Source organism: Colletotrichum graminicola (genome assembly GCF_000149035.1).
Source record: "Colletotrichum graminicola M1.001 genomic scaffold supercont1.67, whole genome shotgun sequence".
NCBI classification, from domain to species: Eukaryota; Fungi; Ascomycota; class Sordariomycetes; order Glomerellales; family Glomerellaceae; genus Colletotrichum; species Colletotrichum graminicola.
In genome coordinates, this window is record NW_007361071.1 from 45,028 (window position 1) to 71,308 (window position 26,281).

At 43.1% G+C, this 26,281-nt stretch overlaps 6 protein-coding genes and 1 non-coding gene across 7 annotated transcripts; 4 read left to right on the top strand and 3 right to left on the bottom strand.

Annotated features, from left to right (window-relative positions):
* Positions 1-523: 523 nt before the first annotated feature.
* On the bottom strand, positions 524-622 carry GLRG_13272. Its single transcript has one exon. It is a non-coding gene; the product is annotated as a tRNA-Leu (tRNA).
* A 2,926-nt stretch (positions 623-3,548) lies between these two features.
* Positions 3,549-5,458, top strand: GLRG_10772 (major facilitator superfamily transporter; the record flags this gene model as incomplete). The annotated part of the gene is made up of 5 exons (XM_008101457.1): positions 3,549-3,747; positions 3,986-4,270; positions 4,360-5,052; positions 5,117-5,283; positions 5,396-5,458. 5 exons carry the CDS (start codon positions 3,549-3,551, stop codon positions 5,456-5,458), a joined length of 1,407 nt encoding a protein of 468 aa, XP_008099648.1.
* A 404-nt stretch (positions 5,459-5,862) lies between these two features.
* Positions 5,863-6,372, top strand: GLRG_10773 (cytidine and deoxycytidylate deaminase zinc-binding region; the record flags this gene model as incomplete). Its single annotated transcript, XM_008101458.1, has 1 exon — positions 5,863-6,372. One exon carries the CDS (start codon positions 5,863-5,865, stop codon positions 6,370-6,372), a length of 510 nt encoding a protein of 169 aa, XP_008099649.1.
* Positions 6,373-6,628: 256 nt separating this feature from the next.
* Positions 6,629-7,060, bottom strand: GLRG_10774 (uncharacterized protein; the record flags this gene model as incomplete). Its single annotated transcript, XM_008101459.1, has 1 exon — positions 6,629-7,060. One exon carries the CDS (start codon positions 7,058-7,060, stop codon positions 6,629-6,631), a length of 432 nt encoding a protein of 143 aa, XP_008099650.1.
* Positions 7,061-15,864: 8,804 nt separating this feature from the next.
* Positions 15,865-16,248, top strand: GLRG_10775 (peptidase S33; the record flags this gene model as incomplete). The annotated part of the gene is made up of 1 exon (XM_008101460.1): positions 15,865-16,248. The coding sequence occupies one exon, from the start codon at positions 15,865-15,867 to the stop codon at positions 16,246-16,248; it is 384 nt and encodes a 127-aa protein (XP_008099651.1).
* A 384-nt stretch (positions 16,249-16,632) lies between these two features.
* On the bottom strand, positions 16,633-20,619 carry GLRG_10776 (uncharacterized protein; the record flags this gene model as incomplete). The annotated part of the gene is made up of 5 exons (XM_008101461.1): positions 16,633-16,698; positions 16,925-18,176; positions 18,234-18,653; positions 18,743-19,077; positions 19,297-20,619. 5 exons carry the CDS (start codon positions 20,617-20,619, stop codon positions 16,633-16,635), a joined length of 3,396 nt encoding a protein of 1,131 aa, XP_008099652.1.
* A 3,339-nt stretch (positions 20,620-23,958) lies between these two features.
* GLRG_10777 (XPG domain-containing protein) lies at positions 23,959-25,327 on the top strand (the record flags this gene model as incomplete). Its single annotated transcript, XM_008101462.1, has 4 exons — positions 23,959-24,057; positions 24,111-24,115; positions 24,180-24,741; positions 24,809-25,327. 4 exons carry the CDS (start codon positions 23,959-23,961, stop codon positions 25,325-25,327), a joined length of 1,185 nt encoding a protein of 394 aa, XP_008099653.1.
* Between the last annotated feature and the right edge of the window lie 954 nt (positions 25,328-26,281).

Genomic DNA, 26,281 nt, shown 5'->3' on the forward strand with positions numbered 1-26,281 from the left:
CGACATCTAAACTAAACTGAAACTGTTAGGGAAAATGCTCCAAGCCTCGCTTGGTGAATGATGCAAGTTGTTTGCAACACACTTGGGCTGCCTCCGTGAGGGGTTTATTTACAACATGTCCCCTGACCGGATCGGCGCAAATCTGATCATGCACTGCCACGCTTGTGCGCCTGACGTAGGTGAATACGCAGTGCGGCATTATCGGTTCACCCGCAACTCTAAATCTGTCACTGGTCTGGTGTGTGTTTTAGCTCAGAAGCCATTTGGGTATGTTTTAGCTCAGAGGCCATTTAGTTGAGACGATCAATCCTGTGTGCATGTCTAGCCAATGGGGGAAATGCATTACACTTACTAGTTTACACTAAAATGTCTCTATCCTTCGGTGACAACCATTCTCTTTATCACATGCGGATACACTTGTGACTTGTTATAGAGGCAGGGAAGGGGGGTGGCCGGAAATAGACGTAGACAAGCTAAAAATAAATAACTCACACATATCATCAACACCAACAGAAAGCAGTGATGAAAGGGACGAGACTCGAACTCGCGCGGGTTGCCCCACCAGGAAACAGATGTTAAGCTGACCTTAACCTGGCGCCATAACCAACTCGGCCACCCTTCCATGAAGTCGTCGTTGATGGACCGGCGAACGTTACTGCCGCCCACTGAGTGAACACAGATAGAGAGCAAAGATAGTGAGGACAAACCCCGACATGGGCAGGTATGATAGAGAATGGATGCTGAGAAGGTTCAAACCGACCCTGGTTCTGGTCACAGTAAGGGCTATATTAACGACTGACTCAACCGTCTTAAATGATGTCCCAAATTGCAGAGTTTGCTCTTTGCGGCCTCCACCCCGCGACTAGGCGTTCATAGAAGCTTGTTAACACCGTGTTCGCGTGTGTATTGGAAACAATTCGCAGCTATCTCCGATTCTTTCTAGTTTCACTCTTTTATGTCGCTTAGTTTGCTCCTGTACCTAATTGATCTTCGGGAGGCTGGTGAATAAACACCCGACATTCTTCTAAGGTTGGTTCCCTTGAAATCCACATGTTGGCAAACGAGAATTGCTGTAGTCGAAGGCTCTCCACTCGAAGTCACTAGGCTGGTTGCCTTTCGAGTTTAAATCGCTGTGGGAGGCCCACAAGGTATAACCGCATAGTATTGCGATAGACCTTTGTGAATAGCCCAACTAAGGGATCTACAGATCTTGACAGCTCTCAAGAGACACTATACTCACTTGTCTTGCTGGTAACACCGCGGGCCTCGATCCCCAAACTTGCAACTGGGCTAACGTCGCCGTGATAACTGCACGTTCGCATGATGTCCTCTTCTTAAAGACGACTGAGGCTGCGATAGCAAACCATGTTCCTAAAACAGTAAGCCCGAATACATCAAGAACGTGGTAGCATCTTTCTGTTACGTCGAAGAATACGATTAAATACGATGCGGAATGACGTATTGGCGACCTCCACCTTTCACTCTTTATTAAAGATACAACTTAGATGACAACTATCTAGGACCTTATACTTTGTTCTCTGCTCTCGTGGATGGATGCACAGAGGTTAAGGCGGATATCTGGCTTGGCGATGATGGTGCCGATCTGCTGTTCGTCTATAAATGCGACGCTCATTCGAGAAATCTGAAAAGCTCGCTGAAAACAATGTATCTAGATACACTCATGGAGATTCTTGAAACTGAGAATCCGGACTCCCGCTGCGCAAATCACACGCCTTACGACTAACCCACTGATGCCTTCAATATGAACCCAAATGCCTCTATAGTCTTCCTAGTTGACGTCAAACCGGGCACTGGAGACTTAACCCCTTTTAATGAAGCAACTTGGCCCCTTCGTCAAAAGCAGTTTTTCACATATTACCAGATTCAGGTATCTCCTGTCTTCAAAACCGAAGAGAGCCGATGGCCTGCGGCAGTCACGGGATAGACACAGGCAATCATGACAAAGTGGCCTTTTCCCGCGTTGACATTCAAAACTAAACAAATTTTGTTGGTGAATGTGTCACTTTTATGGATACTCCATTGCATATTCCCCCAAATGAAAACAAACTTGCGCCTTTTATCCTCACAGCTAGCGGATGGTTCAGCATGTAATCACATACATCGATTTGACCAAGGGTATCTCCAATTGCATTTAAGGGTTACTTCATCAATTACCTAGCTCATTATCAACGAGTGATTGTCTTGTCAACAGAGTTACAACAAACAGGGTATCGTCTGAGCTTAGATATTCTAGTCTAGCCCCTGCACGCGCATGCTGCATGCTGCACGCGCAACATGACATACACCCTTGCCCCGTTTCGATTCAGTAACTTGTGTTTTCAAGATGAGAGGGAATAAAAAAAAGGTCAAATGCCCCAGCAGATTTCTTATTTCTCTTCATTACTGCTTCCTAGTTGGGCCTGTCAGCCGAACGGAACAAGAAATAAATCAACGGGCTAATGCAAAGTAGACGTGAACCGAGGCACTGAACACACACCAACCGAAGCTATAAAAGGTCTCCATCTCCGGCGCTTAGCTTGGAATCTGCGGGGTACCAAGACTGGCCTGCAGAGCGTGCGTCCACCGGTCCAAAAAGCCCTGGCCACACCTTCTCCGGAGTCGGCTGTCGAGCAGTATGAAGAAGAAAGGCGAGCGATTTGCTCCCAGCGAGCCACCAACAAACAATTCAATTTATCGACAAGATTACTCACAGTTCCTGCATCGGCGGTTGTTGTGGAGTAGAGCCAAGTCCGGTCCCGGGCCGGGGTGGAGGTCGCGACCCTTTGAATAGTAGAGTATTACGGGGCAGTTTTGAGAATGACGGTCCAACGTGGAGTTCGATTTCTGGCCTCTGATAACTTGTAGCAAGGAATTCGGAGAATAGTCAAGCAGCCGACTGACCAACAGACGGATGAGAGGCGGCTTCGGGTACGAGTGTCGAAGGCCGGTTTTGATTGCCCTCAATGAATAAGCTCCCGCATTCCCGAACCCGTGTGGCTCCAACGCTCTAGGCTAGAGCCAATGGCCTGCATGCCGATTATTGAGATGCCCGCCTGCAAGCAAACAAAACAACAAACGCGGGGTTCGACTGGGAGGTTGGGGGGGTCAGTAGGCAAGCCATGGATGATCGATACCCTTTCCAACCAACCCCCTAGTCGAAGCTTCAAGCTACAGGCCCAGACCAAACTTTGTAAGAGCTAGCTGCGGAGCCGGCAGGATCACCGACCCTGTCTTGGCTGTGAGTCGTCGCGCCGAGGTCGGGCGCAAAAAGGAAAAAAAAAAAAAAAAGAAAAAAAAAAGGGCAAGTAAACCTTGTTAACAATAAGGACAGCAGTCATAGTGACAGTACGGATAGGTCGGAAACGATGAGACGAAATATAAGCCGGATGCCACCCTAGTGATCCTCGGGTTTCTTCCATCATTACTCCTGTTTCCTGCAGTGTAGTCCTCGTCGGCCCTGTTTCAGCGAGGCGTCTTTGCTTGTCCTCTAGTCGCATTAGGTCAAAGACAACTAGGAAAACGAGTACCGAGCTCGAACGACCTTCAAGATGCAGTTCGACAAGGAGACGAAGCCGGCAGAGTCGCCGCCGCGCTCCCTCGAGCATGCGACGGAAGTCAATCTCCCGGCCTACGATGACGATGCACCCGTCGAGTGCCCCCCTCACACCACCGAGTCCAAGCTCATTACCAAGATCGACTTCCGTGTGATCCCGTTCTTGTGTATCATGTACCTATTGGCCTTCCTGGGTGAGTTTCCCCCCCGCTCACCGTGATACCGTTGCCGCATTGCAGTCCCAGCGAGCAGCAAACCACGCCGTGTCCTGTGTTATCCGATCAGAGTTCACCAGCTCTATGAAGAGTCGGAGACTTGGATGGAAGCTCGCACGGGTCTCCTGCACGGCCGATAACCGATGCACAGCAGATCTCAGTCGCGGGAGAGTCACTTTTGAATCGCACCAATGCTGACAGAATTGCGCTCCAATAGACCGGGTGAACATCGCCAACGCCAATGTCTTTGGCCTCTCCGAGGACCTGGGCCTCACCGGCACCCGCTACAACAGCGCCCTCGTCGTCTTCTTTGTGCCTTACGTCCTCTTCGAGATCCCTTCCAACATCCTCCTCAAGAAGTTCAAGCCCCATGTCTGGCTCAGCATCAACATGTTCGGCTTCGGCCTTGTCACCCTGCTCCAGGGTTTCGTGCAGAACTACGCCGGCCTGTGCACGACGCGCTTCTTCCTGGGTGTTTTCGAGACGGGCATGTTCCCGGGAGGTATGCTCTGCCCAGCGATCGCATTCACAATCGCATTATAATGGTTCCGTTTTATCTGCGTGCGACGGCTGATTGTTCATTTCCCGTAGCTTTCTACCTTATCGGGATGTGGTACCGCCGCAACGAGGCCCAGCGCCGCTACTCGTTTTTCTTCAACAGCACCACCCTCGCGGGCGCCTTCGGCGGTCTCCTCGCAGCGGCGATCGGCAAGATGAACGGCATCAACGGCTACTCTGGTTGGCGGTATATCTTTATATTAGAAGGCGCCCTGACTGCTGTCGTCGCCATCTTCTTGTTCTTTTGCCTGCCTGATTTCCCCGAGGACGTCAAATGGCTCACCGAAGATGAGAAGGCTTTTGTCTCTGCCCGCCTGCGCGCGGACCAGGGAAATCCTGCTGCCGAGCGCAACATCACTTTGCGCGATGTCGGACGAGTCTTCAAGGACTACAAGGTCATCCTGGGAGGACTAATGTACTTCGGACTCGTCGTCACGGCTTACGGATACGCTTACTTCGCACCCGGCATCTTCCAGACGTATGGTTATGGCCCCATCCAGACGCAGCTGCACAGCGTACCTCCTTGGGTTGTGGCCTTTGTGCTTTCGATGACTTTTGCTTTTTTCTCGGATAGGACGCGGCATCGATTCGGCTTTGCCATTGCCGCGATCTGTGTGGCCATCGTCGGCTACGGGATTCTCATTTCCATCCATGACAACACGCCTGTGCAGACCTTCGGCCTGTACGCTGTGGCTTCGGGCAGTTATACGGCAATGCCCATCATTGGTTCGTCCCCTCCCCTATTAACACCGTTGCGAAGTGCCATGCTAACCAGCACCTCTTGAATTAGTTTGCTGGTTCAATATGAATCTTGGTGGTCATCACCGGCGGTCGATTGGAAGTGGCTGGCAAGTCGGCTTTGGTAACATTGGCGGCATTGTTGCCGTCTTTGCTTTCCTGAAGAAGGATGCTCCCAGGTTCATTCCCGGGTACAGCATTAGTATATCTTTCGCCATCGTCAGTGTCTTATGTTGTTTAGCGTATGCTGCCGCCTGCTGGTCGGCAAACAAAGAGAGGGACAGAACTGCTGGCGAGTCTATGTTGACAGAAGAAGAGAAAACCGAATTAGGGGACTTGTCCCCTGACTACAGATATCTTCTATAAGATGTTCTTGTTTTTTGAGAACAGATAGATAGAAGAGAGTGCATAGAACAGCATATTAGGAGTCGGTGGAGTAATTACACACAATGCTAATGCCTTTGGATGCATCGATTTAGTGAGCTTTTATTGCAGAAGCGCGAGGATGACAGGCACCGATATCGTTGCATCATTTCATATTGTTATCGTATACCTCCCAAAGTCCGATTCAAGAGAGTCAAAACTGCACAAACTGGAAAGAATTCTGAGGGCAATTTTTCTTATCTGGGACAATGTTCCTCCGCGCCCCGCCAGATAATGACTCCAAGTTTCTCCTGCATCACCACTTCTTACTTCTTACATCAGCTTGCCATCCCCTCCTTTCTACGGATTGGAGATCACACGGCATCGACACAAACTGATTCCAACTTTTCCCTGTACCAAGCCTGAAGCTGCACAATGCCCTCTGATCCAGACCCCAAGATCCTCCGACGCTGCATCGAGCTCGCAAAGGAAGCTCTCGATGCAGGCGATGACCCATTCGGCTCTGTCCTTGTCGGCGCAAACGGCAGCATAATCAGAGAAGACCGCAACCGCGTCAACACGGGCGAGTCCGGAGATGGAAGACGCGACGGCACTCTCCACCCCGAGTTCACCCTTGCCCACTGGGCGCAGCTGAACCTGAGTGCGGAGGAGCGGGCAAAGGCTTCAGTCTACACCTCGGGCGAACATTGCCCGATGTGCGCAGCTGCCCATGCTTGGGTTGGCCTGGGCCCCATTGTCTTTGTTTCTTCAAGCGCGCAATTCTCGGCTTGGCTGAAAGAGTTCGGTGTTGAGAGAGGGGCCAAGGTCAAGCCACTTCCAATCAACGAGGTTGCGCCAAATATCCCGTTTCAAGGTCCAATCCCTGGCTTGGATGAGGAAGTTAAAGCCCTGCACAAACAAAACATCAAGCGGTCTTCCAACTGAGCGCTAACTTGGCAATAACGGGGCCCATACTTTCGTGGTGGGCTCAACCAGTCAGGAGGCGCAAGGGGGTTCGCGGAGATGGCATGGGTGAAATATCCTTATGATCTGCAGCCATATGTATATCGTTGATTCAGGATATGAACGTTTTCCTATTGGTCATCACATGGAGGGTGCAAAAAAGATAATTGTTGTGTTTTCCGCAACCATTTTACCAAGCACCGTTGCTTAATTATACTGTCGTACTCCTATGTACTCTTCACATCTCTTCCTGAAACAGTGGACTTTGCAATTCCTGTGGGACCATCTTCATCTTCTCCTCCCGCGACGCACGGAGATGCTTAGCCTGCCGGCGAGCTTTCTTGGACCTATTGCCCTGAATTTTGTTGCCCCAGCGAGAGAAGAAAATCTCTATGATCCTGTTGTTGCGATCCGCGTACATTCTCTTGAAAATTCGGTGCTCTAGACTTTCGAGCTCTTCGTAGCTCATGTCAGCTAAGTTGTCATCCTCCACGGTATTGTTGATCTCTGGGTCCTCAGAAGTATCCTGGAGAGCGCTGTCATGCTCGCTTCCAAGCTTGAAGCTCTTCAGATGATTGGTTGTGCTCGGAGCCTTGGAACGGCTTGCTGAAATGGCCGCGGAAGGCTGCTTAGCGAGGAGAGGCTGTTTGTCAATATTCTTGGAGCCCATTCTGCTTGTTGTAAGAGAGCTTGAACGATTACTCGACAGGAAATGTGCAGTAATTTAGGTTATAAACAAAGGGGGATGAGTGAATGAGCTTTCGATGATGACTGGAAATAAGCTTGAGTGATGCGATCGGTCTTCTTTTGTAGATTTTCAACGACTACAGATCTTGCAAGAATGTGCCCTTACTTTGTTCGTCGTATTATCCAGTAGATTCCCTTTCATTCATATAGACAAAGACACAAATGGCTGGCTATGTGAATATTTCAGTAAGCTAGATGTAAAGACAATGGCGTTCCTGGGTCGCGTCTTTCAGTTAATGAACGTGCCACCCAAGACAATTCAATTCATAACAGATACTCTCCAATCTTCAGGAAACAATATGACTATTTGAACAAAAGCGCCCATGCTTCTTCTCTAATACACTCAGCCTTTGAGCTCAGATGATCGAAGTCACTGATACTAGGGCTTGCAAGTTGTTCGATATTACAAACTGATCCAGCAGTCGAGGATCAAGACAATCAACTTGTAATGTTCGTCAAACATACGAGCTGACCACCTTCCATTGTTTGTGTTCTGTATCTAGTTGAATAAGGTTATTCTGCTTCCCCGGCTCCTGCGTTCGTTTTCCAACTAACTGCTAGCTTTGTTCCAGCCTGGACTTTTGATTTTACTCTTCGACATCCTCATCCTCCTTGGAACGCCAATTTCACTGTCTGTATCAAAGCCATCGCATCACCAATCATCGGAATGATCTTTGTCAACCTTGGCCCCGTCATAATCTCAATTTTCTGGATCGTCGTTGTAATATTCGTCATCCTCGGCCGAGAAGTTAGGTTTATCTCACGACATTTCGGCAAGAAGGCATCCCTGGCATTAGAAATTTGGCTGGCTGGTTGGTCCTTAACTTTACATATTTCCAAGATGTTAGCTTGCGGTCGAAGCACTCACCACAGCCGTTGCACCTGTTGTTTTCCCATACCAAAAAGTGACACATGCTAGTTTGCCGGATGAGCTGATTGCGGCGGAGTTTTCAGTTCTGTCCAGTTCCAATGGAATATTGTGATAGTTTGGCTTGGAACAAACGTATATGGTACATGATGGGAATTTTGAAAGTTGGCAATCAATGAACCCGACTCCAGCCAACCCGCAGAATATTGCGTCACGCGTGCTCCCTTTAAATATAAGACTTCTGAAAAGTACAACCTGGCACTTTGATGGGTGGGCCCCAGTCATCAACTCTTCTACACAGTTGTCGGGTGCCCGGAGCGGGGCCCCAGGGGGGCACCAGAGTAGGACCAGGACTAGATAAACTAGTCACTAAAGGAATAATAAAAAAGGAAAACTCTATAAAAGATAAAGGTTAAAGGAGGCATATTAAAATAATTATTATAATTAAACCCTAACTATACCTATTACTAACTCCTTTACTTAATACTATCCTTACTTCTAATATATTTTAATATCTTTTTATCTTTAGGTATATTAACTACTAAAGTAGTAATAGTGCCTACTAGATCCTAAACTATAGCCTAGTAATAAAAGAGTACTATAATAAAATAACTAACGCCTAATATAACTAAGTTTATACTAGTAGATAAGTAGTATACTATTAACTTAAGTAAGCTATTAGAAGAAGAGCTAAGGGCTTTTCTAGAGGAAAAAGTAAAAAAAGTAAAAAAAAAAAGATAATTAATTAAATTAAGGCTTTTTAAAGTAGTATATTTATAAAAGATATATAAGAGGAGATAAAAATAACTACTAATCTCTAACTAAAGACTAAGTAACTTTATACTAATATACTCTTAAAAGGATTACTTACTTTAAGGTATAAAAAAAGAAGCTAAAATAAACTATAAGAATTTTTATTTTAGTTAGAAATACGTTTTAATATAATAAAAAATAAGTTTATAACTAATAATAATAAAGTAAAATATACTAATATTATACTAAAAAGTAACTTAGTATATAAATAAAAAAAGTATATAGGTTTTTATTATAAAAGTAAGATTAGTAAAGTGCTTTAAGAAGTTATAAAAAACTAACTAAAAGTAAATATTACTAATAATAATATATAGGCTTTTAGTACTACTATAAAGCTAAATACTATATAATAAGCCTTAAGCTAGTTATACTAATAATTTATTAATAAGTATAAAATAGTTAAGAAGAAGTACTTTAACTTTTAAATAAAAAAGTAGTAAGTAGTTTATATTTTAAACTAGGTGCTTTTAGACCTAAGGACTTATATACTTACTAAGGGGCTACTAGCTACCTACTAGAAGTTAAATAATATAGTAAAAAAAGTAAAAACACTTACTAAGACCTATATAAAAAAAGTATTAAGAGGATAGCTAAAGTAAAGTTAAAAAAAAAAAGCTACTAAGGGGTAGTAGTATAACTAATAACTATAAATACCCCTTTAACTAAAGCTATTAGTATATACTTAATACTAATAGCTATAATACTAGTAAGTATACTTATATTAAAGCTAAGGGTTAAAAAAAAAAAAAGGTATAACACCTTAGCTAGAAAAAACCTAAGGACTACCTATTTATTATAACTATAAGAAGCCTAGGCACTAGTTAGCTAGGTATAGTAAGGAGAAGTACTATAAGTATAAATAACTATAACACTTAAGGAGATAATACGCCTTAGTGCTAATAAGAGTTAATAGTATTAAGCTCCCTTAAAATAAAGGACTATACTACTACTTTAAGATAAATTTTTATACTAAAATAAGTAGTATATAAAAAAAAGGGAAAGTGCTAATTAATCTTAGTATAAATAAGAATATACTACACTAAAGGATATTATATATAGAGGTACTAGTAGAGGTAAGCTAGAGGGGCCTAATGCTTTAAGGTATATAAAGAGGTAAGGCCTTAGACTATAAAATAAAAAAAGTAGTAATAAAAGTTATAAATAATATAAGGGTCTTAAGGACGTAAAGCTATACCTTCTAAGTTAGTAATATAGCTAAGTATAATACTATCCTAAGGATCTCTTAAAAATAAGTAGTATAACTAAATATAAAGTAAATAATAATTAGTTAGATATACTTACTAAAAAAAAACTACCTCTAACTTATTTAAAATAAGTAAGAAATTAAAAAGGTATATAAAAAGTTAAGGGCTATTTTAGCTTATTAACTAATAATTTACTACCTATAATATAAAGGGGATAAGAGAGCACTAAAGATACCTTATTATAACTAAAGAGAAGAGGTAGAGGCTAAATAAGATAAAGAAATAAAGGCTACCTTACTAAAGGCCTATAAGGAATAAGTATATATATTTAATATAGGCCTAGGAGCCTAGCTAGTAGCTAATAAAGGCTACTTATATATAATTAATTTAGAGCTAAAGGTAAAAGCGCTATTTAGCCTTATTTACTTATTAGCTAAGAAAAAACTAAAAGAATTAAGGATATATATTAATAAGTTACTTAAGAAAGGCTAAATTAAACACTTTATAAGCCTAGTAGGGGTACTAATCCTCTTTATTCCTAAAAAAAAAGGTAAGCTATATTTTTATATAGACTATAGGGGGCTTAATAAAGTAACTATTAAGAATTATATACTACTACCCCTTATTAGTAAGATCCTTAACTATTTAGTAAAAGTAAAGTAGTATATAAAGCTAGACTTAAAGGATATATATTACTAGGTAAAAATTAAGGTAAGTAATAAATAGAAGATAGCCTTTTATACTTATTATAAATACTTTAAATATTATATTATACTATTTAGGCTAGTTAATATGCTAGTAATATTCTAAGTATATATTAATAATATCTTTACTAAGCTAGTAGATATTATATATATTATCTACTTAAATAATATCTTAATCTTTATAAAAAATAAAGAAAGTTATATAGAAGTAGTTAAGTAAGTACTAAGCTAGTTAGACGCTATAGGGCTATATATAAACCTTAAGAAGTATATTTTTTACACCTAGTCTATTAGGTTCCTAGGTTTTATAGTGTCTAATAAAAGGATTACTATAAAGTATAAGTAAGTATAGGTAATAGTAAAGTAGCTACTCCTTACTAGCGTTAGGGAGATCTAGGTTTTCCTAAGGTTTATAAGATTTTATTAGTAATTTATTAAAAACTACTTTAAGGTATATATACCTTTAATAGATAAGCTAATATCTAAGGTAGTAAGAAAGTAAATAATAATATAAGAGGTAAAAGAGGCTTTTTATAAGCTTTATGCCTTATTTACTTAGGCCTTAATCCTTTAGTATTTTAACCTTAAATTACTTATATAGGTTAAGATAAATATATCTAACTTTATAATTAGTATAGTAATATACTAGCTTTATAAGGGAGTATAGCACCTAGTAGCCTTTATATTATAAAAGCTATAAGAAGTAGAACTTTATTATAAGGCACTAAAAGTAGAACTACTTATAATCTATAAGGTAGTAATTTACTAAAAATACTACTTACTATATATATAATATTAAATAGTGTTCTTAATAAACTATTTAAGGCACTACTACCTAGCTACTAAGCCCTAACTTAATAGTTACTAGGCCTAGCTAGTATAAGATCTATTATTATTTAACTTTAAGATTAAGTACTAGCTTAAAAAGGATAATATAGTAGATAGGCTTTTATAATAGCTAGACTACTAGCCTACTAAGGAGGAGGAGAGGGAAGTATATAGCGCGTTCTTAGTAAATTTCTTTAGTAAATTTAGGAAATAAGTTATAACGTTTAGACGTAATAAGTTACTAGGTCTTAGGTTACTAGACTAAAGATAACTTACTACTAACTTAAAAGATAAAATTATTATAGTATAACTAATAAATAAGTAAGCTTAATTAAAAAGGTAGTAATAACTAGGTAGTTAATAAATAAAAAGAAAAAATAAAGCACTATAGTATAATAAAAGACTATTTATTTTAATAAGTATATAGTAAGGATAAAGTTACTAGTAGTATTTTATAATAAGCTAGCTAGAGGTTACCTAAAAGTAAACTATATACTTAAATATATTAAATAAATATATTTCTAAAAGTTAATAAAAAAAAACGTTAAGAAGTAAATAAAGACTTATATAATATACTAGTAAACTAAACTAAAGTACTACTTACTATATAAGAAGCTAGTACCCTTACTAGTACTTAGCTAGCTATAAAAATATATAACTATAGACTTTATTATAAAGCTACTAAAGTTAAAAGGCTTTAATAGTAAGGCGTATAATAGTATTCTAGTAGTAGTAAATAAGCTTATAAAGTATACTATTTACTTACTTACCTAAAAAACTATTATAGTAGACTAATTAGTAACCCTCTTAGTAAATAAGGTGTTCTTAAGATTTAGTATCTTTATAGTAATAATATTAAATAGAAAATTCTTATTTACTAGCTATTTCTAGGTAATAGTATACTACTAGCTAGCTATTAAGTAAAAACTTAGTACTACTTACTACCCCTAAATAGATAAATAGATAAAGTAATAAAATTAAAATATAAAACACTTCTTATAAGCCTTTTATAATATAAAGTAAAATAATTAAGTTAAATAGCTTCTAATAGTAGAATTTATTTATAATAAGGTATAATATAAAGTAACTAAGGTATTACTAGTAGAAGCCCTTATAAGTTACGCCTTATAAAACCCCTATAATATAAAACTAATAAGATAGAAACTAGTAAAGGTCCTTATAGCCTATAGAAAAGTTAAGGAGCTAAGAAGCTAGAGGGCTACTATTATTAGTATACTAAAGTCTATAAGCTAGACTTATAAGAAGTAGTATAACTAAAAAAAAAAAATATTAAGTTTAAAGTAAGAGAGAAAGTCTTATTATTAGCTAAATTTATTAAGTAAAAATAACTATTAAAAAAGCTAGTAAATAAGTATCTTAAACCCTTTATAATAATATAAGTAGTTACTAGTAAGAAAGCCTATAAGCTAGATATAAAGATAAAGTATTATATTTATAATATATTCTTACTATCTTAGCTAAAGAAGTTTAAGAGAGCACTAGTAAAGCCTTAGCTTATTTAAATTAAAAAAAAAGAAAAAAATATATATAAGGTAGACTAAATAGTAGTATATAAAAGACTATAGTAAAATAAGTAGTATCTTATTAAATAAAAAAAATATAATAAAAAAGAAAATTTATAAAAGCTATAAAGAAATATATCTAAAGATTTATAGTAAGACTATAAGTAAGAGGTTACTAAAGAGGTATAAAAAAAACACTAAGTAAAAGTAAGTATTTAGCTTAAAAAGCTAGATTTTTTTAATTATTCTTTAGTACTAAGGCTAGAAAGTATATAGCCTAAAGGCTAGGTATTTAAAGCTATAATAGCTAGAAAAAAGAAAATAAAACTAAAAAAGGGCCTAAGGGGGGAAGCACTAAGAGGGTAGTAGTGCCTACTCCTCTTTTTTATCCTTAATTTTACTAAGTATACTAAAGGCTATATTACCTTTAAACTAAAAGTTAAGGTTAGTAAAGTACTAAAATAAAAGTTAGTAACTAAGAAGTAATAAGGGGTTACTAAAGGGAGAAATAATATATAACCTAAGAGTAAGTAGTAGCCTACTTAAAGAAAAAGGCACCTTAAGCCTTAATAGCCTTAGTCTACTCTTTAAGAAGTACGTTCTAGCACTAAAGCGCTATAGTAGCTACTTTAGCTAACTTAGCTAGGGAGGTAGTAGTAATAGTAGAGGCCTTAAGGGCTATAACCTTATAGCTATAAAAAAGCTACTTCTCCTCCTTAGCCTTAGCCTTATACTTAGCGTTAGGGGCCTTAGTAGTATTTACTTTTTTTTAAAAGGCTTTTTTAACTATAGTCTAAGTAGTAGTAACCTCTTTTTATATAAGAAGTTAGTTAGGAGGTAGTTATAAAGTACTAAAAAAGATATACTTTATAGTAGTAGTAGTTAGTATATATAGTACTATTATAATAAAAGGCCTTAAAAATATTCTTAAGGGTAAAAGTAGTAAAGGTTATAGTATAAGTAGCTTATAAGGGGTTAGTAAGAGGTTACTAAAGTACTTCTTACTAGTAAAAAAAGGATAATAATATAAAAATACTTATATAAATATACTTTTTACTATATATTTTAGTATACTAAAAGTACTTATTACTAGTAGCTAATAGTATAATTAGGACTAAAATATAAGTAAAAAAAGGCCTTTAAAAAGTACTAAGGTGTTAAATACTTACTAGTAGTCTTAAGGTAGTAAAAAAACTTAGCCTTAGTGTTAGCTATATTTATATACTAAATAAATATAGCCTAAAGGTAGTAGTAATATAAAATAAAATAAACTATAGTATAGTTATTTTTATTTTTTTTATTTAAAAAGTTAATAGACTAAAGAGGTAATAAGTAAGTAGTAGTAAGGCCTTTAGTGCTCTTAAGGGTAGTAAAAGTAGTAGTATTAGTAGTAGTAGTAGTATTAGTAAAAGTAGTAGTAAATATAATAGTAGTAGTAAAAAAGCTAGTAGTACTAGTGCTATTACTAGTACTATTACTATTACTATTACTACTAAGTAGTAATAGTAATAGTAATAATAAAAAAAAATAATAATATAAAAGTATTATAAAAAAAAAATAAGTAATAAAGAAATTAATAAAAACCTAAGTTAATTTAAATTACTTATTTTAAGTTAGTATTAAAAAAAAAGCTAGTTATAATAATAACTTAAGTTTATAAAGTTAAGACTAAATAAGCCTTAGTAAGAAAAACTAGCTAAGACTAAAAGGTTACTAATACTAACTATAAAAAGTAAAATAAGGATTTTTTTTTATTATAAAAGTAATATAACTTAAAGCTTAATAAATAGTTAATAAAAAAGCTAGATATTATAATAATAAAAATAATAAAAAGTATATAGTACTTAAAAAAATACTATAAGGCCTAGTTAATAAAAGGTATTAAAAGGTATTATAAGTAAATAAGGTGTCCTTATTATAAAGTAAGTAGTCTTTTACTAAGTAAGGTAACATAAGACTTATACTTTAAGCTAAAAGACTAAACTATACTAAAAAGGTAGTAGTTAAGGCCTAGCTAAAATATAATAGTATAAAAGTAAGGCTAAAAGTAAATAGTTAGCTAGAGAGATAACTACTTATCTAGTAGCTTACTAGGCCTAGTAGGTGTTCTTAAACGTCTTTTAAAATACTAAAGGATAAGTATAAAGCGTAAGGCTTAGCTATTAGATAGTCTAAGCAGCTAATAAGAAGACTACTAGCAGGTAGCTAGCTTAAGGCCCTAAGAGATTAGGAGTTAGGCGTAAGGCTTAGCTATTAAATAGTCTAAGTAGCTAATAGGGAGGCTACTAGTAGATAGCCTACTTAAGGTCCTAAGGGTAGGACCTTAGAGGGGGGGGATTATATTAAGTGCCTAAAGCAGGGCCTTAGGGGGGCACTAAAGTAAGACTAGGACTAAATAAACTAGTTACTAAAGGAATAATAAAAGGGGAAAACTCTATAGAAGATAGGGGTTAGAGGAGGTATATTAGAATAATTATTATAATTAAACCCTAACTACGCCTATTACTAACTCCTTTACTTAATACTATCCCTGCCTCTAACAACAGTGTATAGGTTTTATTCTCTACTTAGAAGAACTCACTATTATTGATTTATTGCCGCTGTGTTGCTGGTAGCAAATTCAAACCACGTCTAATAAGATTGATTGAAATGCTTGATACAAGTCAGCTGACTTGTCACATGGGGTGACGAACCTGACTCCAGTAACTCATTTCCTGTCAGCATTGTCAGCATCGTTTGTCATATTGAATTGCTTCTCATTACAGCTTCTCTGATACCAGGCCAATATGACTATTCTCGAGGCAAAAGAAGGCAAAGTACCGTTTTCACACCCCTCGATTCCACCATCCTGTCACTCCGAAACATACTATCGCGTCCTGGGTGGCCTTTCCTCCTCGGCCACTCCCATCGTCGTTCTTCATGGTGGCCCCGGTATACCGCATGTATACCTCACCCCACTCTTCAGTCGCTACCATGCCCTCACTCAGAATCCCGTCATTCTTTACGACCAGATAGGCTGCGGCGGATCTACCCGTTTCCCCTCTAAGATTGGCGACGAAGACTTTTGGACAGTTGAGCTTTTCATCGCCGAGCTACAGAATCTGCTCGCGTATCTGGGTGTTGAGAGGTTTGACTTGATACGAGGAGCGGCGACAGGTGCGCACAACTAGTTCAATTTTATATTCACTCTCTGTTATTTGCCGTAGCTTTCTGAACCATTCAAAACCAGGACCTCCCTCTAGAGCACACCTGATTTCAATGACTGTCAAACTCCTTCGTCTGTCTTTGGCCTCTAGCCCGAGTCGGAACCCGCTCATCAATTTGAGACCTCCCTTGCCGAGTAAACAATCCTGAAACATCTCTAATGACCTGCTCCCTTTGAATAGCCTCCAAGTCACTATACGCCATTCGTTTCCCAGATTCCAGGAAATAGTAAATCTCGTTACGCAATCTGAATGAAAATGTCTCTGTGTGCCACATCCATTCCTGGAAGTCTCGTCTGGGAACCTCGATTACTGCCTCCCATGGCTTGATTCTTTTGTATACTACTCCAGCTAGAGGCAAGTATGGACTCCAGGCTCGGCGTCGGAACTCGAGGTATCCGAAAGCATGAAGTGAAGCTAGTGAGAGTGTCGTATTGTCAGAATTGGCGTCCGCCTTGAAAGAAGCAGCCGAAGCACTGATATCGAGCACAGGCTTCTTCCGGATGACGAAATAATTTTTCAGGATATTAAGAACCCGATTGATCTCTTCGGAATTGAAATCCATCATCCTCCTATCTTTCACCATGGGAATAGGGACAATCCCATGGCCTCGTTCAGTCTTATCAACACAACTTTGGCAAACGATGAGGCGGCAGAACCGGCAGAAACAAATGACCTCTTTCTCATCGTCGTCGTCGTCTTCGTTGGGGCCGCCGGGGCCGTCGCAGACTTCGCAGCATATCGTCCATGCCGCCGTATCAATGAAACGATCCTTCAGCTCTTTAATTGACACATCAATGGTCAAAGTCTGTAGTAGCCTAACGGCTTGCTGATCGTATCCGTCTCGTTGTAGGAGAAGAAAAGAGAGATCGCTCATGAGGTGTTTGGGGTGGAAAACGGTTCTCTGGTCCCCCGTGGTCAGCTCTTCGACGTACTGACGGATGATTTCGTCAGTCTTTGCCAGAGCTTCGTCACTTAAGCGCTTGTGGAGGCTTCCCATTGCAATGTCTATAAGCGTGTGCAAACCACGGGTCTCGACGGCAAGCATTGCCGGGAAGTGGTCGATTCCCGTTTCTGACTCGAGCCTCTGACAGGCTCTATATATCTTGTCTGTGATCTCGTAGGCTTTGGCGGAAGATCCTGGGGAACCCAAATGCAAGACGTTGTCCCCGTAATAATCGACATTTTCGACAAACGAGAACAGCTGAGGACTTTGAAGCAAGATTTCGACGATCTTGGGTTGTCCACCAATAGCCGCAACATGCAAAGCAGACCGCCAGGCCCCGGACGTGTTTCCGGGCGGCTTTTGCCCCTTGGACGGATCTGCTCCTTTCTCGAGCAACATCCAGACAGTTTGGGCATCGCCAACTCTGCAAGCCTCGCCGAGGACGGTGAAGCCGATCGCGCTGACAACGTCGTCGATACCGAGCCCGTGTTGAATCAGCAGGTCGACGATTTTGTGCGCAGCGCCGTTGTCCTTCGACACCGCGCTATGGACGCACGATTCTCCTGTGGAGCGCCTTGCTTTGGCGTCGGCCCCCTTTTCGAGAAGAAATCTCACCAGTTGCAGGTTTCCAGTGTCACATACGACGATGAGGGGAGTGCTGCCGTCGTAGGATGTGGTGTCGAGGGTCTTTGGAGACTTGTCGTAGAGCAATTGGGGGATTTCGAGTTTGCCATTGTAGCATGCGGACCAGAACGGTGTTTCGTGCCAATGATATGAGAGAAGATCGGGCGTGGCACCTACGTCGAGAAGATAGCGGACTATGTCCTTGTGTCCCTCTCTGGCGGCCAAGTGTATTGGTGCTTCGCATACAAGTCCCTCTTCGAACTGGCAGTTGACCAAGCCGGGTTCATGCTCTACGAGCACCTTGCAAATATCGACATTGTTTTCTCTCACCGCACAAATCAGTGGCGTTGAATTACAACGTGGAGGCGGTGGCAAAAATCACTTCATGTCAGCGCCGTAGTCAAGTAAAAGCTGGACCAGCGCCGGTTTCAGCTCACTCGCTGCACTGAGTACATGATCGGCATGGTTATTGTCTTCCGGCAGGTAGTTGATGCTGGGGGGCAATTCGTTGTCAAGAAGAGTCTTGACCAATATGATAGTGATGTCTTCATCGCCGTGAACAATAGCAGCATCTAGAGGACCAAGAAGTCCGTAGGCTTCTTCCAGTGTGGGGTCAGCCCCGTGTCGTAGGAGAAGCTCGACCATGTTCTGGTCCCCCAAGTGCACCGCCAATCTCAACGGTGACTTTGCGTACTCCTTTGACTTGTGGTTCAACAACGTATTGATAGGGGATTGGTACGATAATAGCAACTCCAAAATATCGACGTTGCCATTCTTGTCGAACTTGCTCTTGTCATGCTTGCTGTCATAAATTCAGCCTAGGGTCTTCTACACAAACATGTGATAGTCTTCACAGACATTGCGACATGTTTCAAATCATGGCTCACTCACCTATTTTTATAATTTGTTGTCCTAGCAACCTTCACGGCCATGTAGACTGGGGTATCATCGGTTGTTCCCGGGCAGCGACAAGGATTGGCACCTGCTTCGAGAAGCATCTCAACAGCTTTGAAATTGTCATGGAAGATTGCGAAGCCTAGCGGGGTCCGGCGTAGGGCTCTTTTGCGATCGTCTTCCAACCCGTTCGAGAGAAGGTCGAGATCTACATCAGGTCTTTTTAGAAGGTGAGGAAGCCACTCGATATAGTCCGGTGCTGTTAATATATGTATGGCTGCGAATCCCGCGCCATCCAGTTGATTGATGTCGTCCAATGTGTCTAAAAGCAGCTTGAAAAGGTTAAAGTTGTGTTTGATGATGACAAATGTCAGAGGCGTCTGGTCACTCGGCCAGGGAAACTTCATATCCAAGTCAACATCGCGTCCGATCAGCCTTTTGACGATTGCTACATTTGAGTTCATCAATGCTTCGCGAAGCGGGGTGTTTCCGTCAATAGTCGAAGCATTGGGGCTTGCGCCGGCGCCGAGCAATAGTTATATCATTGTTACCGAATTCCTTTCGCATGCCTCCAAAAGACATGTATTTCCGTCGAGCCCAGATATGTTGGGGTCTGCCCCCGCGGCGAGGAATAGGGAGAGCATATCACCGAAGAGAAAGTCATGACGCAGGTCCAGAAACCTGCAGAGAAGCAAGAGTGCTGGATCCCCGTGGACGAAGCTTCGTTCATTGACATCCTGAGTCTTTCGAAGGAAAAATTTAATCATGTCAGGCAAGCCGTCTGGCACCATCGCTGCCGCCATCAGAGGTGTGTGGCCGGCCGCATCTCGTACAGAAAAGTCCGGCTCGGGATGAGCGTTCTCAAGCAGTCTGTTCAAGCCGTGAAATACATCAAACCTGTGCATAAATTTCGCGACTAGTATTGATGAATTGTCTTTCCATGACCTAGACTTAGGTTCAACCATGCCGTAAGTTGCCTGAAGCTCGCTAGTGAGATGGCCGGCATTGGCCTTTGTGAGAGTGATAGCCGGGGGAATCCAGGGATTCGACATAATCGCATTGTACATTGGAGTTTTGCGAGCCCATTGATTTATCGCAATATTCCAAGACCGGTGTGAGGACCAGGCATTGTAGCATGGGGAGGTGATGAAATAGCCAAGCTGGGACAACAGCTTCGTTCCCTCTCTGTCCGAGAGACGGAAATGATCTTCCCACCAACGTGCCGCATAATTATAGAACGGGTGATGCCTAGGTAGCTCCGTTGGTGAATCATTACAATCGCGTCCAAAGATGGGCTGCGAAAGATACTTTAGGCATAGAAAAGCCATATTAGCGTGTTGTTGTTCTTTGTTTATGTAACACATGAAGTGGGAACAGAACGATTGGTGTGTGATATGGAGTTCGGAATTGTCGTCAACATGGATAAGCCGTGGGCATTTTTGCTGGAGAACACTGCGAATGTCAAGACGCCTCAAACGAGAATCGTCGTGAAAGCAGGCGATAGCGTCTGTTATCTCTTCCGTACTGGTTGATGACTTGGAATTGATGACAATCTGTAGTATCGAAAGAAGATAGTTCTGATTGTCGATGTTCTGGAACATCGGAAGGAGTTCGTAGCCGTAGTACTGTCTAAGCAGTTCCAGGCATGGGAGCAGTATTGTGGTCATGGAGTATTTGCAGGCATCCGCATCCTCCACCGTCGCAACGAAGTTTTGCAGGAAGAATTTTGCAAAGAAGAAAAAGTTTCCTGATTTGCCTTTTATCCATGAGCATATTTCTTCAGGAGACTGTTTAAGCTTCTTGGCCTTGAAGATTGTTTCCGCCTCCACATCGATGAACTTGCTGATGTTCTCTTCTACATCTACGTCAGTCATTCTGATTCTGACTGCCCGAGAAGATGCCAGAGAGAATATTTCGTTTGGAGAATGCGTAAACAAGAACTTAAACCTGACGGTTTCTCGAGCAAAGTGTTGGGCTGGGCCAACCGGCCCCGGAGGCGGTGGTCCTCGAAAGGGAGGGCTGTCGACGAGGCTGCCAACCAGATGCAAAAAATTTCGAACATATATAATATCGCAGTCCTGAAGTCCGTCTATGATCAAGAAGACTGCTGTTGTTCTTGGAGGCCCCATGGTCGGTTGATGCCTTGTCATGAACTGGCGTAGGATTTCGAAGAGTGAAGCGAGATCAAGCTTTTCGCGATCTTCTTGGAGATATCAAAACTGGGAGGATAATGAATCGAACCAAACGGTAGACATCAAGAGTGATTTGATGAAGTACTCCAAAATTGGATGTTGTTTGTTCCCCGTTGCACTCACGTTGCAAAAGAACGAAAGCACCACGTTACCATATATTGGAGATGGTCGAGGGCGATCCCCAATCAAGTAGTTGGCAATAAACTTTTCCAGATACGTCTTGCCACATCTGGATCCTCCAAAGACGTACGTATCATCGGTTCTGTTTGACTTCAGCCAGTCCCTGAAAGTCGGGTCTGATTTTATCCAGGTGCATGTTCCGGGTATAGGATAGATATCATGGCCGAGATGTGTTTGGTCCCATGTGCCGAGTTTTTCAAGAAGTGTTTCTCGATACTTCGCTCCGTTTTATGCAACTACCCTTAGAACCCAGGCTAGTTTAGGATAGTTGAGTGAGAACTCACCAGCATCTCTTTTCCTCGCCCACAGCTTGAATGACTCCGTGTCTATGACCCGCTGCGGTGGGCCAGGAATGATCCCACCTTTAGGCATATGTGACGACCTTCCAAGCTTTTCTACGGTACAATGGGTTAGCTTCGTGCTTTCTAATTAAATCACCCTCCTCCATATGAGTGCACCCACCATGACCCGGCGCCGATGGTGGCAACGGACCGGCCGTGTTCAGTGGCTCTGGCGGTGGTGACGAGAAAATGACCCTTCTCTTATCTTGTGCCAAGATGCTTTGTGTCATGTCATCAATGTTCTCGGTCAAAATCCTATGGGCCTGGCTTGATGGCGAAGGAATCCGTGTCAACTCGAAATGATTGCAGTCCAAAAACACATTCTTGACGTTGCCAGAGTTCAGCTCACCGCATCTCCCGGAAACGATCGGGCCTACTCGTCAGCAACAGTACCAACGCGAAGCTAGTCGACAATTTACGCACTCGCTTTCTGGAAGATGTACCGTCATCGGCGGTAAGCTTGATTGAACGCTTGGCAAGGCAGTTAAGGATCAGGAAACGGGGCATAGTCTTGTTGGCAACTTGTTGTTGACTTCCCTAACAGTTTCTGAAAACTGCCTTATCTCATCCATTGGCGGATCCGTTGAGTCCTTCGTTAAACCGGCCGTCACTGTTGCCTTCACTGCCTTAAAAACACCTTCGGAATCGGTTTGATGATGGACAGTGCCCAAGAAGATGATGCCCGCTGCGAGGTCCTTGATGACAAAGTGCTCCAGAAAGTATGTGTACAGCTCAACTGCCTGACCAGAAGTTACATCAGATGTGAAAGATGTGATAGGATCTTCTGAGCTTACCTTCTTGACTATGATTCCTCCAAGTCCGTGGGCTATGAATATAGTAGGGCCACCCTAGAACCAGAGAAATGAGGATCCAGGATTGACTGGCGTGGAACATCTATACGTACACCTTACTCCCTATATCCATTCATCATGGATGCCAGAAGGTCGTCGGCATGAAGTGCAATGCTGGCAGGCGTCATGTTGGCCGCAGGCTCAGAATTGTATCCATACGCCCCATATTCGTACCGAATCGTTGAAGCTTCCAAGAAAGTCGGGATCTGATATCCAGGTCTTGCCAGACTCATCGTGGTGCCATGTCTCCTTGGGAGACCCACCCAAATCGTGGATGCAGATGATGCTATGTCACGTTGGACAAGGCTCGAGACCCGTCAAGATCAAGATCTCTACTCACTCTACTTTTGGCCGCCATCCTGGTGGTGCGATAGTGATGTTTGTAGGATATACTACCTCCAGATTGGGGATGATCATCGTGAAGATGGGATGATACCTTTCAAGAGACGTTGGGCTGTTGCGTGTCTCTCTCTTTAGCCAAGATTGATGGAGTCTGGTAAGATATTAATGCAGCTATACCCAGATGATGTCGCCGTGTTAATAGTTTATGATCGATTGCATCCCGCTAGTCGGGTAAATAGATCCAGTTGACATTGAGGCCTGGCTGCAACCCTCGAGACAGCCTAGATAGACGTTCGACAAGATGATAAACTGCGGGAGTTCACCGCCAGGCGGCAGCCTCGAGTGAGAAGTCATCGGATTTAGGGCCGAGCAATTGGGCATGCCGCTTGCCGCTAGCGAGCTGTTGCAGTCATGGAGGGGCTGGTTCCCGTCAGCCAGTCCGAGATTCGGAGATGATTTGTCCCAAATGCTGACATGCATTGCCAGCGCAACCTAGGGTGTGGCCTCGTCTGGCTGTGGCTAAACGCATTGTGTTGCCAGAACGAGACAGCTCCGCTGATGTCAAAGTCATCTAGCCAACCATTCCTTCGGATGTTTCCTATGCATATGAAAATCGCGGTTCGGTGCTCCAACGACCACAACTACCTCTTAGTTCCTAACAGTGGCTACGCCACGCAGATTACAGTAAACTAGGCAGCCGTGGACCTCGCCGTTTACGCCAAATGAATGAATGATTAAAGTGTTGCGGAGGGGGAGGGGGTGCACAATTGACACTGCCCGCTGTCTCAAACAACAAGTTCCGGAGGCCATGATATGTGCTTGAATCCGACGCTGAGCGCGGTTGTTTGATACGGCGAAGGTTACAACAAACCGATTTTGCATGAATTTCCTCGAGGTCTACCAAGTTGTATACAAACGACCACCTATCATGTAGGATAGATACGCTGGGTCAATGGCCTCAATAGTCATGATATTGCCAAAGGGTCGAGTTGGCAAACGCTTGCTGCCAGCTGGTGACAGTGCTATTCAATTAAACGCGTGGCGGGGCAAACTCGAATGCGAAGGCGCGTCAAAGTGCGGTGCGCGTCGAGCTCGTGCTCGTCCCTTTTCTTTCCTTCTACCCCGGTCTTCACTGTTCGCGACAAGCCTTTCCAACAAATCTCAGCCTCTACCTCTTATCCCTTTCCCGAGCCGCAATTCGCTCATACTTTTTGATTAGAATCGACCCCGTTACCCGCTGCCGCGCATCATTACCAATAAATACTTCGCATTAATCCAGTCACATCGCCTGTAGGTAGTGACGCAAGATGGGTATTAAGCACCTCTTCCAGATTATCAAGGAGGAGGCTCCTGATGCCATCAAGGAGGGGGACATTAAGGCGCACTTTGGCCGCAAGGTCGCTATTGTAAGTCCCGGCGGACTACCTCGTCGCCGACTCATGTGCTAACGCAGAAACAGGACGCGTGAGTGATGCCAGCGAATACTACCGCTGCCTGCCTACCTACCTACCCGCTAACGAGTACCCAGGTCCATGAGCATCTACTCTTTCCTCATCGCCGTACGCTCCGAAGGCCAGCAGCTCACGAACGAGAGTGGGGAGACGACTTCACATCTCATGGGTCTTTTCTACCGAACCCTCCGAATGGTCGACAACGGCATCAAGCCCCTCTACGTCTTCGACGGCGCCCCGCCCAAGCTTAAATCTGGCGAGCTGGCCAAGCGATTCCAGAGAAAGCAAGAAGCTACTGTGGGCCTCGAGGAGGCAAAAGAGACGGGTACCGCCGAAGATGTTGAGAAATTCTCCCGCCGGACGGTGCGAGTCACCCGCGAGCACAACGCCGACTGCCAGAAGCTACTTAAGCTTATGGGAATTCCCTACATCGTTGCTCCCACCGAAGCTGAGGCCCAGTGTGCTGTCTTGGCACGTGCCGGCAAGGTGTACGCTGCAGCCAGCGAGGACATGGATACCCTCACGTTCGATACACCCATTCTCCTGCGCCACTTGACCTTCAGCGAGGCGCGCAAGGAGCCCATCCAAGAAGTTCACATTGATAAGGTGCTCGCTGGCCTCGGCATGGAGCGCAAGCAGGTACGTTACGTCGTAGCCCAGTCACCGATGGGGTGTGCACCGTCTAACTTGTGATTACCAACAACAGTTCGTCGACTTTTGCATCCTCCTTGGCTGCGACTACCTCGATCCCATTCCCAAGATCGGCCCTTCGACAGCGCTGAAACTGATACGCGAGCACGGCGACCTGGAGACGCTTGTCGAGGCATTCAAGAACGACCCGAAGCAGAAGTATGTGGTCCCCGACGATTGGCCGTACCAGGACGCACGCGAGCTCTTCCTTAACCCCGACGTACGGCCGGCGGACGACCCGCTGTGCGACTTCAAGTGGGAGAAGCCCGACATGGACGGCCTGGTGCAATACCTCGTCATGGAGAAGGGCTTCTCGGAGGACCGCGTGCGGTCGGCGGGTGCTAGGCTGGAGAAGAACCTGAAGAGCAGTCAGCAGGTCCGGCTGGATGGCTTCTTCAAGGTGATCCCCAAGACGGAGGAGGAGAAAGCGTCGGCCAAGCGCAAGTTGGACGCCAAGAACGAGGAAAAGAAGAAGAAACTAAAGGTTGAGAAGAAGCAGAAGGCGGCGGCCAAGGCTAAGCCTCGCGGGGCCTAGCGTGTCGGCCCCGCGAGGTTGGGAAGATGTCGATGAATGCTAGATGGGAATATATGCAGGCGGTTTACCTGTGGCCGATGGAATGATACCTGAAGTGGGCTGTTTTGGCGTGGGGATCCGGCGTTTGGGAGGGTCAAAAGAGGCGGGAAGACGACTTGCTTTGGTTTTTGATTGGAGAACTATGTACTGTAGTATTTGCTATGGTTGGCTATGTTGCCACTTTTCAATGAATCGGCGGACGATTACCTCGGGCGATTCAAGATGCCGAACGCCACTGCTTGGTACTAGTATCCAGCATTGGACGAAGCCTGCTATGGGCGACGACCTAGACGCCCTCATGTCCCAGCCCACTGGCGATAGATGGCTGATATTCTAACGAAAGGTCAAGATGCAGTCTCCCCGATCCAGGTAAGGTAAGCCAGGCGTGTGTCTGTCTTTATCTGGTGGGGAGAAGGCCACGTGCCCACCTGGCAAGATCTGGGTAGTAAGTATTATGCCCTTACATGACATGCAGTTTGTCAACGACTACATATTATATTAGGTCAGACGGCGTTTGGCTCAGCAATCTCGGGAGCGGTGATGCCTTGGAGTCGAGTCCGTGGCACGGCCACCGTGGCACGGCCAGGCATAGCGGCAGACACACGATGTATGTACATCGTACATGGTGATGCTACACCGAAGCAGAGGCCCACCTCACCTGACCAACCCCGTGTTTCCCATTGGCCGGACACCAGTGAAAAGATGCCGAGGTAAGGACCCACTCTGGCGGATCAGAAACGGCAGCGGCAGGACAAGGCAGGAGACCCCCTCGATGACATCAACCGAAAGGAGGTGATATGCGACGCCCGAAACAGCAGGTGGGCAATCACATGTGTTGTGGACGGTCGCACCCAAGTGTCTGTCTGTCTCTGTTTCTTTCCCTCTGAGACCATGCGAATATACCACTAGGTACAT